Source organism: Harpia harpyja, chromosome 4, assembly GCF_026419915.1.
Source record: "Harpia harpyja isolate bHarHar1 chromosome 4, bHarHar1 primary haplotype, whole genome shotgun sequence".
Lineage (NCBI taxonomy): Eukaryota > Metazoa > Chordata > Aves > Accipitriformes > Accipitridae > Harpia > Harpia harpyja.
Window position 1 is genome coordinate 71,073,688 of NC_068943.1, and position 14,880 is coordinate 71,088,567.

Sequence of the window (14,880 nt, forward strand, 5' to 3'; positions counted from 1 at the left end):
TGAAGGAGGGAAAAAGCATAACCAAGTCTCAGGGTTTGCGCAATGTCTTTTGAAGAGGCAGAATCACATTTTATACCGGCGGCATAAACGCTGTTGCATGGCTAGTGTGATTCGAGCTCAAAAGTGGCAGACCGTCTTGCTAGCTCTTTCGAATATTTCTGTCCTCCTGCTGTTACGTAAGTGCCGGTGTCCCATTTTGCTTGTGCAGCTCCCTGCCTTATGCGCGATGATGCTCTGGAGCCTACGCCGAAGGTAATGCCCTACAGAACGCCATGTCATGCAACAATAATAATAGTAATATGACTAGTAATAGTAATTAGCGGCGACAGCTCGATACAGTCATTTTCAGAAGTATTTTGGTTGCTCGCCAGAGCGCACTTCGGGGTGGGGGGGATGTTTAGGCTCGGGGCTGAGGCCGGTGCCTCATCCCCCGGTTCCCGGGCAGAGCGGCCAAAGCAGCCGCCCCCGGACAAGCTGTCCCGGCCTTGCTGCAGCCGCGGCGGGGCGGGGCTCGGCCCCCCCCTCCCCCGCGATGCGCGCAAGGACAGCGGGCTCCGGGGCACGGCACGGCACGGCACGGCGCGGCGCGGGGCGGGGGGGGGGCGGTTACAGCCAGGCGGAGGCGAGAAGGGACAGTGCGGCCGCGGCCTGGGACGCGCCGCAAGGGCACGGCACACGCACACGCCCACGCCCCCCCCGCCGCCCTCTGCCCACCCCCGCACCTGCTTCCTCGCCGCGGGGCGGGGCGGGGCGGGGTGTTGTGCTCGGTAACCAGGGAGCCGCGCCGGGCGCAGTGAGGCGCGGAGGAGTGTGGTACGGCGCGGTACCGAGGGCGCAGGTAGGGCGCGGGGCCGGGGTTCGGGGGTGGGGGGCCAGGAATGAGGGACCCCCCCCGGGGCAGGCTCTCCCGGCTGCACCCCCCACCCCCCCCCAGCCGCGTCCTCTTCCTCCTCCTCCCCCCCAAGGCCAAACTATCTTGAGGTTAATGCGAAAGTCGCTGCCGTGATTGCGGAGTTTGCCCGTTTTCCCGGGGGGATTTGAGGTTTTGCCCGTTCTGATTACGGGGGTAGGAAATCCCGGAGGAGGGCTGCGGTTCGCCTCCTGAAGTGCACGTGTGCGTGTTGCAGAGATACCCGGGTTTATGCTCAGTCACACGCTGCAGGCCAAAACGTAGTTAATCTAGGAAGATGTGACTATTCGTGTGCGCTCCCAAGAAGCCAGTTTCAGGCTGGGTTGTGGGCAGTGATGATGCAAAAAGGACGAGTGCACCGCAACAAAGATGCATAGAGTCCTGGTGTGTGTGGTAACTCCCCAGAGGTAAGACCTGCTGAAATACTGACAGACGAGGTTGTTACTAGGATTCTGACAACCATATTTTCAACCGTATTCGTGCTGGGGAAGAGTGCTTGTAAGGACTATTAGTAGTCTGCTATAATAGACCAGATTTTGCAAATTGATGAGGAATTACTTATGTAAATCACGTGACGCTGAGAGGAACTCCAGTGCTCATCACTGTGAGGGATTTATACCTATGTGGATTGTAGGGAAATAGTATGGGGTGTTTCTGGCTGCTTGCCAGCACTTTTCAAGTGCCGAGACTGTTGAAAGACTCTTAACAGGCACATGCTTTCCTGTAGTAGTACTAGCGATGGACTGTCTGCTTTCTATGATCTCTGATAATTATTTTCGTGATTCTTGTGTGCTTTAACAGCTAAACAGGTCCCAAGCTATAAATGCTGATGAGCTATGTTAAAATATTGCCACTGGACAGAGGCTATCAGGGTGCTATGTTATTTTAATTGGTAAACAATTGCTTTTTTGCTTGCTGTACTAAGTTTTGTGTGCTGAATGACATGACAAAACAGGTTTAGGAGGTATAGTGTTAAAATTTGTAGAGTTACTCACTTTTTTTTCTGGTAGGAGTCCATATCTATTGTCATATGGGGTGTTTAACATATTCCTTAAAGCACCAGTTTCCCCTGGAAAAAACAGCTCTCCAGAATGAGCATAGTGTTGCATGTTGGAGTGATTCAATTCTCACCTTTGCAAACTGTGCTAGATGTGAAAGTAGAAGTAATAGTCTCTCCACTTCCCTCCTGTTCTTTCAATTCCTGTTCCTAGTGTCTGGGTTGGTTTGTTTGTTTACTATTACCTTCAGAGATTATATATGCCAATGGCAGTTCTCTGTTGCTAAGTTTAAAATACCAATGGATAGGTATTAATAACTGATGAACCCAAATACTTTTGAGGTGGGTTTTTAAATTTTATTTTATTTTTACTTTAAATTAAGTAATTGTGGTAAGTGCCAGTAGTGATTTGGACTGCTGCACTTAATACAGACACAAGAATCTCATCATGATTGTACACCTTCATGCAGCATTACTTTCTCTTTATTAAATATGAGAATCCTCAGAGGATTTTTTTTTTTTTTGTACCTGGGGACCTTAGGAGCATCTTCCTGTGAACTTCATTAGAGCCACGCTGAGTTACACAGCTTGCCAGTGAGTACACTGCACAAAGAAACTAACACTTTGATACTGGGTCAGGGAGAGCAGAGGCACACAGGGAAGGAGGAGCAGCACCGTGCTAGTATTTAAATGCATTTGAGGAGAAGGTAAGAGTGCCTGGCCCCAAGGGGGGTCTTGCTGGGTGAGGCACTGAACAAGGCATGAATCCCTGGAGAACTTCCAAGGTCAGCGCAGCAAGAGTGATCGCTGTGGGTCTACAGGGCTTCGGGGGATCCGGCCCCAAGAGACATACACATACATTCACCCTTTGGACAGACACCACATTAACCCATCTCAGTTATGCTTTGTTAAAGGAAGTCAGTTGTGGCTCAAATTTTTTTCTTCAAGTAGTGGCTGTAGTTATTGGGAAAGTACGTACATCAAACATAAACAGTTATTTGCATACTTCCTCATTACCATGGCTAGTGACAAAACTTTAGAGCTCTTTTGTGTCCTTGTAGGTCACAAAAACAACAGCAGTGGGGTACCTCTGAAGCAACTGAACTTTTGCCTTTTTTTCACTCAAAGGCACAGATTTAATGGGGAAAACAGAGGTATTTCTGCTTTTCCATTCATATGGCAGCTGTATCTGCCCCTTGCTCACAAGTTATACTTCAGCTAAGCTTTCTTGCCTGAGATGTGCAGAAATACCAAACACTTGATGGTTACTTGCTTATCTCAGACTCAGTTTGACCCACCCTTTCCTGAGATGCTTCACTGTTTTCTATTTTAGTGGTCTTTCATTTTTTTTTTTCTCCTGCAGATGTACCTCTGCAAGAGCCTTCTGCTATAGGTCATATTAAGCCACAGTAACCCTAGATGCCATATCAGTATTAAAACTGAAAAATCAGAATGGCTCTCCTACCATTAACCAGCTTACACATTATATCCGCACTTCACTCTGTCCTATTTGCTTGTGTATTGTGACCTCTGATCTTAATCTTGGCCTGTCTTTGTCTGCGCAGATAGTAAGCCTTTTGAGGCAAGGATTACATCCTGTGTTTGTAGAAGGTAATGAGCTACTCATCCCAGTCTCCTGCTATTACCAACATCTATATAAACCACAATATATTTTTGCAGAATTTCAATAGCAGAATTACTAAACTGTAGTATGCACCGTATTTAACTTTTCATATCAGAAAGACAGTGAATGACCTTTCTTTGAATACATCTAACAATGTATGCTCTGCCAATTTTTTCTAAAAAAATAGCAAGTTTCTGCCTTCTATTTTCTCCTAGAACACTTCACATTTTCTGTTCAAATGGAATTACAGCTTTCAAGACAAGAAACTGTTTCACACCACTGGATTTTTGCCCATCCCCCCAAAACCTAACAGAAAGTAGAAAATAAAATGCTCACTTGCTGAAATGTAAATACATACATAGGCATGTGCATGACTACGGTCCTACAAATAATTTTTAAATACTAGAGTACAGTTATAGGTAAACTATAGAGAAATTGTGTGCCATATATGCTACAGATTTAAATGTCAGATGTGCAAATTACCTTGAATCTTCCAAATTATTAATTGCTGTTGCAGACCCTTAACCTTCTGCAAAATGAAGAACTTTTGTTCAGCTCCAAACAATGCTAAAGCGTAACTAGAGGAACCAAAATAATGCAGCGCTCCAGAAAGGATCCAAACTTCTCTCTCTCTTCTTCCCCATGCTCCCCAAGAAAAACAAATTTCAATACCTCCAGGTAACTACTGCACATCAAGTCAGTTTGGGGTTGGATAGTCAGTGAGAACATCTTGTTTCAGTGTTCCTGTTTCAGTGTGTTCTTTGTCAAAGGTTGTAATCTGTCTCTTCTTCCACCTTTTTCTATTCAAAAGCAATCCATGCAGTAGAGAAAGGAAGCACAGAGTGACAGTGTTGGGATTCAACTATCAAAAACACCTTTCAGAGCCAAAATTGCATTTTCCGTGATCTTATGTGGTGCACAGTTATGTCCCATTGGACTTGGGAAAGTTCCAGTATGCACTGGCTTGTGCTACGTTGGGCTTAAGCATACAGCTACAGATTTGCAATTCAACCATCTGTAACGATTACCAGAGGGACTCTTCTGTTGGCCTGGATTTTGGAAGACCAGTGAGGAGGTACCACATTTTCTGTGAACATAGTATAAGAATCATTTTGGATCACTCTAGCCCGCTTCTTCATTCTAGCTCCTAATTTTAATATATCTGGTAGGAATTACCTGCAGCTTGACAGATTTATTCAAATAAGTTTACAAATGGATTCCCAATTCATCAGCTACAACTTTTCAGTTTTCTGGGATTAATTTTATCACGTTTTTCCACTTTTAACTTTGATTTTATTTCAGATGGTGCTATTTCCATTTCTGTTGTGCGTTTGTCTATTAGAATTGTCTTCAGTGGAAAAATCAGTATAATACTAACTGAGGCAAATTAATCTCCCCTTGATCTTATTTTCTACTTTCTTTTTACTTATCTGGCTAAGAACCATTTGCTTGCTGCCTTTAGTTCCTTAGTCTAACTCAGCTTCAGCAAGTGACTCTTTGTCCCTGTAGACAGCACACGCTATGGCAGAGCTCTTCACTTCTCATCCTTTATTTCTGCTTACTGAGTGATGGCTTTTCCAATTATGTCTGGAGCAGTTTTATTCTGCCCTGCATAGGTGTACAGTTACTGGACCTTGGACTTAAAGAAATCTCCAGCCTGCTTCACAGGGGAGACACTGTGCTTTTAAGTCTACTTGACTTCTGTAACTGATTTCCCTTTTATTTATTTTTTAAGCACTGTCTCTTTAGATCATCTCCTGACCTGCTTACGTGCTTTGGGTTATTCTTCTAATAGTATGGACTACATCAATCACTTCCTTAGTCAGAGCTGTTTTCTATGATTAGCTTTTTTTTTTCCCCACAACTAACTAAAACCCAACCTAAAATAGCTGCTTCTGTGATGATTTGATGTTTAAAAATGGAGTTATGACCTCCAGAAAATTCTGGTTCCTACCTTTATGTGAATCATTTATTCTGCACTGACGGGGTCACCACTGTCTCATAGAATCACATCAATTCCAACAGCATCTATTGCTCTGGCAGCATTTCCAAGATCTCTTAAGTTTCAGAAACAGAACCTGTGGATCAAAGTGGACTTCTAGCACTACCGCAGTAAACCATGCTCAGAAATTCTTTCCTGGAAATGTTTTTTTACTTGATCAGTTCTGTACCACTGTTTCTTACCATGGAAGTCTGCCTCTTTGTTAACATATAATGGCACTCCAGCACTTGACCTTATTTCTGTCATTCCTGAGATTCTGTTCAGTTCATGTGCTATAGTTACTTTAGTTATTCCACTGTATTTCTTATATCTATGTAGCATTTGAAAATGACTTCTAGCTGCAGGAGTTCCTTGAATTATATTACTCTGGTTTTTGTCCTCTCAAATATCTCTTTTTGATAAGTCCCAGATTAGAAACAGTCCTTTCACCGTCTGCCACCTGTCTCTTTCTTGCTCTCATCAATATCTTTACTTATTTATCTGTGTTTATCCTTGTTTGTCTGGAGTTTCTTTATCCATTGCTGCTGTAATGGGAGATTATAGAAGTCTAAAACTCTATTTTCAGGTACAACCATGCTTTCACATCAGTAGCAAACTTCCCCAGGCTGCTATATGTGGCATCAAGCTGGTGTAGTGGGAATCCGCAATTTGTGCCAACATGAAGGACAGTCAGAGAATTTTTTACCCTTTCTTTGGTCAGGTTTATCTTCAGCCGTTGTTGCCCTTCTTATATGTTGTCTGCACCTAGCACAGGTGTCTGTGGTTTTCTGGAACAACGCTGCTGAGATGCCTGTCTGTTTTCCTTTAATATGTTTTATAAACCTTAAGAACTAAAAGATAAAATACAACTCTAGGTTTACCAATGGTACTCTAGGTTTACCAATAGAAGGAAAATATGGTCTCTGTTTTACTTGCAGATAGTTCAAAGCACTCCTGAGCACAATGAAAAAATAAGAATTACACTGGGCACCTGGAAAAAGTTAACCCATAATAGATGTATTGTTTTTCTTACCTCTTCCATACAACAGACATCCTAGTTTTCTGGCATTTGAAGAGAGAAGCAACACAATCCAGAGAATTGTAAACTGCATATTACTATAGCAGATTGCTAGGCCTAATGGTTTTTATACGAGAGAAAAAGTTCATGTTTCCTCTTTTCATCTAAAAACAGAGTACCAGGATATTAATACAGGAAAATGGTGTCAGCGTAACTTTATCCATTAAATCCAGATAAGTGGCAAATATAATTTTAAAAATTATCTAATTTATATGCAAAAACATTCAATTTCACTCTTGTGTATTCATTCCCTGTATGTTCAGACCAAAAAATTAATAATAACGAAAAATCAATTGTTGAATGCTAAAGCAGGGAATAGCTCATATAGTCCTTCAGGTTTATTTCAGGCTAAGACTTATGAGATTTAAGCCATACGCTTTTTTTTTTTAAAACCTGTGCATTTTGAAAACATATCCATCTGAAGAGACACCTTTGTGTCTAGCACTGAAATGAAAAAGTCATTCCATTTATTACAAATGATTTTGTGTAACAGCTATGAGAATATTTAATTAAGATTCCAATGTTCACAAATCTGAAAAATATAATCTTTCAGTAGGAAAAAAGATCTTTTGTTGCAGGCTTTAACTATTGGTAGTAGTCAGGAAAAATTTCCCCTCTGCATTACATTGAATAGCTGACTGTGTATGTAGGTTTTCTTGTTCTATGGAGCTTTAGATTTTGGCTGAAGACAGGTGAGAAGGGTGCATGAAGCTTCATCTATTCTGCTGATATCTTCACTGTGCTCTGAGCTGTGGTTTTCTGCTTCTGGAGGTGACTGTGCACACGAGAATCTTTCCTTCCCACCTGTACTAACTTAGTGTCCTCTTTAAATCAGTTAATTCCCACTGCTTGCAAAGGAGCTTTTGAATTAGGAGCGATATTTAGAACTGCAGATTCTTCTTATGCAGCATATAATCTAATATCAGCTAGATAAATTATTAATTGCAAGTCTGCCATTTATCGCTGCACAGTGACTCAGCCTGCTCTAAGAGTAGATTGAACATACATCTTCATTACAGTTTCCCAGCTGCTTTTAACTTGGAGTTGGATCAGCATCTTCCACAGCTCCTCTAAATCTGCTCGTGTATAGCTGATTTACACCAGCTCTGTCACGGTGTGAGTGGGCTGATATTCTGATATTGTTACTGCTGTTAGCCAAAAACCCGTCAGACGAGGCATTTTTAATACCGCTTATCTCTGCCCAACAATTAGTCTAGCAGCTTGCTATTAAAAGTCACTATACCTCACTTACAGTACTGCTTGAAATGTTAGCAGTGCTGCTGCTGCAGAAACAAGGCTTCGTTCAACCTGCTTTGTTACAAATATTTCTGGTTTGGATGGGGTTAGACAACCTGATATTTCCTTTAAATATTGCAAAGGAAGCGAAGTTTGCCAAGCTGACATATGTGGGCATGAGCAGCAGAAAACCTTCCTCCTGCTCCCCATCCACCAAGTCAGGCACTGTTTGGTGTCAGCTGTGGAAGAGAGCTCTGCTTGCCGATGCTCTGTGTGGGGATTCAGCGATGCTGGGGACTGTCAGTGTTGCAGCTGAGAGGTGTGATGGCGGCATCTTTTCGTGCCTAGCTGTCGCAAGGGCGAGCCTTCCTAGCTGCCAGGGTGCCTTTCTGTGTTTGGGAAACGGTGACTGATATGCACAGTCTCTGTGCACCCCAAGAAAAGGGTGAGGGGCAAAGCCGGGAAGGCGGCAGGGGGGAGGGAAGGGAGGGGGCCCCTGAAGGAGAAAGCAGGCACGCATGGGAAGAGAGCAGAGATATGAGTGTCCAGAAGTTTTGCGTAAAGTGTAGACATGTGCAAAAATAGCAGTAATGTGGCTGGAGTAGGTATTGGTACCAGTCTGGCCATGACATGTAAGAGCGCAGCCCGTGCACATGAGTGGAATTTACAGTCCGTTCTGCACCTCGATCCATCGAAGTGTGCTTCCCTCAGCTCCACTAATTTAAAGCCAGCTTGGTCTACTGACCTGAGTAGCGCTTCTGTATCCAAAATACAAGGTAAACATACAATAAAAACAGCAGTAAGAGGGAAAGCAGGGAGTTCCTTGGGTCAGGCAGTGTTTGAAGAGTCAGAAATGGAAATGTTGAAATGTGATTTCCGCTGGCAGCCCTTACATGTTGACACAGCTCCTTTGGGACAGTTCAGCATGCCTAAAGCTGTGCAGCCTAAAGGCTTGTCTGCCTGATGTTGGACTCTGTTCCCTGACAGACCTTGGGGCCAGGAAAAGAGGAAAATGCACAGTGCCGATAAACCCACTCATATTTGTGATATTGATCAACTGCATGTCCTCCTGAATTTGGGATGCACCCAGTGTGCGTAGTATGAATCCAATTATTCTTGGTGTTCTTTCTTAACAGGGAAACAGGTGGACAGATACACAGCATGAACTTGTTCCTCAGAAGATAAGATGTTATTTATAACATTATCTGAAGAATCTAATTTGATTTCTTTTTTAGACCAGGTTTATAGTCATGTAGATCTTATTATAGTTACAACAGTGTTAAGTTCATGTAGCAGTTCTAGTTCACAGCTTTTGATGTTAAATGACCCAAAATACAGCATCATCATACACTAGAAAAGTGAATGTAAATACAATTTTATTTAATAATAAAGTATATGAATCTGAATATTTCAGATTAGAGCACATAGACCAGTGGAATTAGGGATTATCCTGATCAATGAGTTACTATTACATGCTCCTTTCTAGCTTGGTGAAATAGAGTGAGAATTGTACAGCTTTTGGATTTTACAGGTGGTTTCATTGTTCCTCCTTTATACATAATATTAGTTACGTTAAGAAGTATTACAGTATTACTTTTAATATGTGTAACATTATTGTTATTTCTAAAACAACATCCACGAGCATCCTCTGGAAAGCATTGATGTCTGGTGCCTTGCCAATTGTTTTTAATGATTTGTTTTTGCAGCTTCGTTCCACTGATGATTGCCAAGCAAGCTTTCAGCATAAATTGTGTCCCTGGCTGGGCTGTACGCTATGGGCAATATATACTGCTCTTCACATGTTAAAATAGCTATTAAGACTCAGATTTCCTAGTTTTGCAGAGCTGGTAAACGTTTCCTCTAAGTTCTGGTACTTTCTTTCTCAGGCGCTGAGGTTGCTTGCCAGTGCTTTTCTCTGGCCCTGTGAGGGCTGGCGTTGAACCGGAGGCGTCTGACTTCCCCAGGCATGCTGTGCTGGGCTGAGGGTCGAACGCTAAAAGGAAGCCGTTGAGATCCTCATCTCACCGAGGTCAGCAGCTTGGAGGGAGACTTCTGTCAGGGGAAGTGGACTCGCGGCAAAGAGATCATGGCCTCATCCCGACTAGTGGCAAGATCTAGAGATATTGCCAATGTCATGCAACGACTTCAAGGTAAGTGACTTGGGCTGGCGCTCTCTGCCATCCATTCGTAAACAGAGGTTCCTATTTTTTGCTGTAGTACACAGTCAGGACGCTATTTCTGAAGTTTAATAACTGTTCTAATCTTACCTACTGGAAAATATTTGTTGTATATCTGAAGGGCTCTGATTATATGAGTCCTTTGGTGTAGCATTAATAGTGGTGTTTAAAAGCAGCTGATACTATGAATGTGGATCCATGGGACGGGACTCTGAATTGAAGATTATGAGACTTTGGTTCTGTTTCCCCCACGTGACCTGATTGCGCATCAGTTTTCTCATAGAAAAGAGAATAGAAATTACATCTATCCTTGTCTCAGCTATGAAGTCTACAGGTAGATCTGCCCTACAGATAAACTAGTATTTATTAGTTTAGCAATACTTGCTGTCTCCAAATGAGAACTGTACCTTATTATAGCGTTAAGCATTGAAGAATTCATAGGTCAATGAGCTAATTATTAGTGCTGAAGTTGGTGACCTTTTCGCTAACGTATCACAGGATGTCTTTGCAATATTCATTGAGTATTCGTTATGGTTTTAAGTTCTTATAATAAAGCATTATTAAATGAAGTTTTTGTCTTTTTTAGAAGTTATTCACCTAAATGCTGCAGCTAAAAGCTTACATTCAGAATATATGTTTTTGTTCAAATGATGGTATTGAGTAGAAACAAATTGTCGGTGCTGCTGTAGGTTTCACTCCTGTTAACTTTTAAACTTGATCATAAATCCCTGAACTCTTACTTTCTTAACACACCAGCTTCCACTGACTTCAACAAAAGCTTGTATGCGCAGAACCCTTGCTACTCCTTTCTGAATCTTCTAAATCTGGAAGCTTTATCTTCCCATGGCTTTTCCTTCCATTTATTGTTTTTCACTTCAGGATATCTGAACTCAGCTTCCCAGCCACCAGCTACAACTAGCATGCATAATTTTCATGTAGCCTCAGTAGACAAATATAAGAATAAATAAAGATGCGGAGTCTGTCCTATTTAGACCTGCTACAGCACTTCTCCAATTCCAAAATGCTTCTGTTTGATGTTTCTCAGCCTTTTGTATGGTTATGATCTTTTTTCCGTGCTATTTTTATTTGTGTTTGCCAATTCTTAGGCTGCAATCTTGGACAACGGTTGTTCAAAGTGCTCACAAATACGGAGTGAGGGAATGTTCCCTGCCCAGACAATTTGTGGTTTAAACATTAGAAAAAGACACTCCAGGTAGACACAAACGAATGAGAGAGTGCAAGGGTACAGTGAGGCAACCTTGCTCACAGACCAGGCAGGGGTCTTAGTACACCATGTGTGTGTGTATATATATATATTTTTATATTTATCAGTATACTATATATTTAAAAGAAGTCATGTTCTTGATAAGGATTCCAGAAAAAAAAAGAGATTTGAAGCAAGAAATATGAAACTGTGAGACCTTCTGAAGAAGATGAAGAAATGCATGCGAGAAATGGCAGAGGTGCTCGAAGGTTATGGAGGCATATTGCAAAGGAAAGGAACAGGGAGCTGAGCTGTGTTCAGGGAGGACTATTCAGGCTGGTACTCTGAAGCAATGAGTAAGGAGGATGCTACAGGAGGAATTTACAGAGCATGTGGACTATTAATTATCAGACTCTTAGGTACTAACTTTCTAAACATCTGTAAAGCTGTTGCTGACAAAATGGCTGTTCTGTTTATTTGCACTTTGGTTTTTTTACATAATTGGTTTTCATTTTTATGTATTTTGCTCTGTTGTAATCTGATATATAGTTCAGTCTGCTATATGTTTGTGAGTTGTTTCTTTTTGGAAATTAAGCAAAAATAATTAAGTGAAGACATTTTAGAAGAAAATGTATGAACTAAATGCAAACTTGGCATTGCATATTAGTTTGAAGTCATACCTATAACTGGATTCTTTGCTTCTCAGATGAAATCAGTTCAGCCTGGTATTGCTAGGATCTGAGTTTAGCTGTAGAAGCACTACTTCAATAAATCACCTGTGCCAAGAGTGGAGTGCTTGGAGCCTAAGTCTTTTTTTAGTCTGTAGTTCTGCATTATGGATGAGCAGGCAATCTGCACTGCGACTACCTTAGCCCTTCTGAGTTAAGGTTGCTCTACCTTTCAGAAATTATAGTCAGCTGAAATAGGAGCAGGTATGGACATAGGAACACAGACATATTTCTTGGCATGTTTGCACAGCAGCCCAGAATCGGTGTGGTTGGAACTGGGTGCATAGCTCAAGGTGGAGCTGACAGTATTTGCAGTGTAACAGGAATGGAGATGGTTTGGGGGATCCTCAGTCAGTGCTGAGCAGCAGTTGTGCTGTAGAACACCTGCTTTTGTACCTGGCTGCACGCTGAGGCAGGAGAGTCCTTCTTGTGTGACACTGTCAGAGTGCTGCAAGATAGGTGTCAGTGATGGGAATTTGTCGGCATTGAAGGAGAGAGGTGAAGCAAGCTGTGCTCCCTCCTCCACATTGTTGTCTCACATTTACCTCACAGGTTTTCAGTAAGTTTGTGGTGGGAGAGTGTAGGAAAGACCAGAAAAATGCCACTCTTCACTGGGATTCTCAAGACCAGTTTTGAGATCTCTGCTGTACATACTGTAAGTGAATGCAATTAAATCAGCTTTCCTAAAAATTGTCAGAGAGCAACAAGGTTGGTTCTGGTGTTGGTTTTTTATTGTTTGTTTTTTTTTTTTTAATAGAAAAAAGTTTCCAGCCACTTTCCTTTGGTGATTATGACATTTGCAATGCACTCTGTAAATGTTACAGAGTTTTTGAAGAAGACTGCGTATCACTTGGGACAAACAGTCATAAAGACGTGCAGTGTGCTGGGCTGTGGGTTTGTATGCAAGTGTATACACAACCTGTCTTATCCCATGGTGCCCAGGCAAAGGCTTGTTGCAGTATTGCTCTCTCTGCCCAGAAGAATGGAGGATCTACTCCTTTAGGCCAGGCCAGGCAGGGCACAGGAGAGAGGTGGGCACCGAGAATAGATTTACCATCTCTCACTTCATCATCCCTGTCATCCTAATAAAAATTGAGACATAGGGCTATTCATTATAGCGCAGTCTGCACTCAAGGGAGAGAGACGGGCCTCTCCAGAAGGAGTATGATGCCTTGCCACTTTAATTTTAATTAATAAGTGTATGGTTTTGAAGCAAAAATCCTTCCTATTATATTTTAATTCTGGGAATTTTATAACATATATAATAGGCAAAGGTTGCAGAAAGAAGTGGCCTTACCACTTTAAATGGAGAGAGAGGAGGTGTCTCCGAGGAAAGGTTAATCATAATCGGAAAGGTAGGTATAAATCCACAGAAGTCATAGTTGCCCTCTATCTCACTCTTTTGCTGGACACATACCCTTAGCTGCACGTGGCATCTTTCCACTAGCTTCGGCTTACGGCTTAACCTTCCCTCGGCGCTTGCTCCAACGGTGCTACCCTGCTCGGTGCTCAGGGGCTGCCAGCTCCGTCCCACCTGGGTCAAGCAAATTGGGCTTTCAGGTACTTAAATGGTGGCAAGACTACTACAGGAGCTAATGCAATCTAAGGCAGGTGTTTAAGAAGGGTGTAATTAATTTTTGAAGTGCCTATCTCTCCTCATGGGCTGCAGAGAGAGATGAGAGAGTAGAGAGATGACACCTGATTTTTTTCATTGCTGAATTTAAGCATGAGGAACCCATCCTCATGGTACTACAGAATGAACTGATGACATCCTTTCATGTAACGGTCTTTGCATAATTTATTCCTCACTAGCACATTACAAGGTTTTCTACACTACCTTATGCTTCCTAGGTTACTTTTTCATATTATAAAAGCACTCACAAAGCCTGAGCAGAACTGGGGTACAGCACCGATTTGAGTTATGTTTCTGGGATAGTCTTTGGGATTACTCAGGGCATTAAATGCCAGTTGGCACAAAAGCACTGCTCCTTAGCCTATAGGAGGTGCAAGTTTCGCTAACGATGTAGCTGGTCGTACACTAAAGATTCTTATAGCATTTTTAATAGCTGCAAAAATCAAAGCAAGAGGTGTTGGAAAACAAGCTAGTAAACCTCTTATGTCTTTGTAATCTCTGCCATCATGAAATTCAGTCTTTTCCATAAGTACTACACAGTTACAAGCGAACTGCAGTCATGCTCATGCTGTTTTGAAAAAAAAAAAAAAAAAGGGGGGGGGGGGAAGTGTCCCATTCTTCTGGACCTTGTCACTCCTGCATGTGACTTGCTGTTACTGGCTTGTGAGGTGATGTTGAACAGTCACTGTATCATAGTAGTCCTGCAGGCTTTTGTCATTCCCACTTTTCCCTCCCTCTATTTGTTTCCTCCAATTTCTCATTTAGTTGTCTGTGCTGGGTAGAGATTCTTCTGAGTGGCATTGTCTTCATTATTGGGTGGTCCATTTAGTCAAGCAGGACATTTTTGTCTGTATCTATAGTGGGTCACAAAAATTCAGTCTGCATTACAATCCTAACATATATGCCACCCCAATTAAGTTGCTCTGGTATCACTGATATTTTGAGACTGTTATCCATTTTAACCCCATTCAGTAAAACTAGTTCTAGGGTGTACAAAGTACAGCAATTTAGACAATATAATGTTGCAAGACAATCACTTTGCTGCCTTAAAAAAACCCCTACAAATTATATGAAAGCATAAAAAATGTCTTCTCAATCTTCTATTTGGTTCTGGGTTGTACCACTGTTCTTATTAGGCTCTTAAAATCATTTTGGCTTGTGGGTGTTTTGGGCTTTTGTAAGCTCCCTGTAGAGACACTTCATTGTGTAGGAAAAGCTATGGTGGGAAAGCAAGCAATGTGGTCATTCATGAAGACCCACTACGATGGAAAGGAGCCATAGTTCTAGTCACCCTCATACACTGCTGAAAAGC

At 42.1% G+C, this 14,880-nt stretch overlaps 1 protein-coding gene across 16 annotated transcripts in view; it reads left to right on the forward strand.

The window, feature by feature from the left end:
• Nucleotides 1-775: 775 nt before the first annotated feature.
• The window catches only part of SYNE1 (spectrin repeat containing nuclear envelope protein 1), a 327,350-nt gene continuing 313,245 nt past the window's right edge, over nt 776-14,880 (forward strand). For 11 of the 16 annotated variants that reach the window (XM_052784697.1, XM_052784703.1, XM_052784699.1 and 8 more), the window contains exons 1-2: nt 782-838; nt 9,713-9,976. In XM_052784697.1, coding sequence (XP_052640657.1) covers nt 9,913-9,976 — 64 coding nt within the window. In that variant the 5' untranslated portion in view covers nt 782-838; nt 9,713-9,912. Of the gene's footprint in view, nt 839-9,712; nt 9,977-14,880 lie in introns of all 16 variants that reach the window. The other 5 variants (XM_052784707.1, XM_052784709.1, XR_008234789.1 and 2 more) reach the window with 4 other exon arrangements.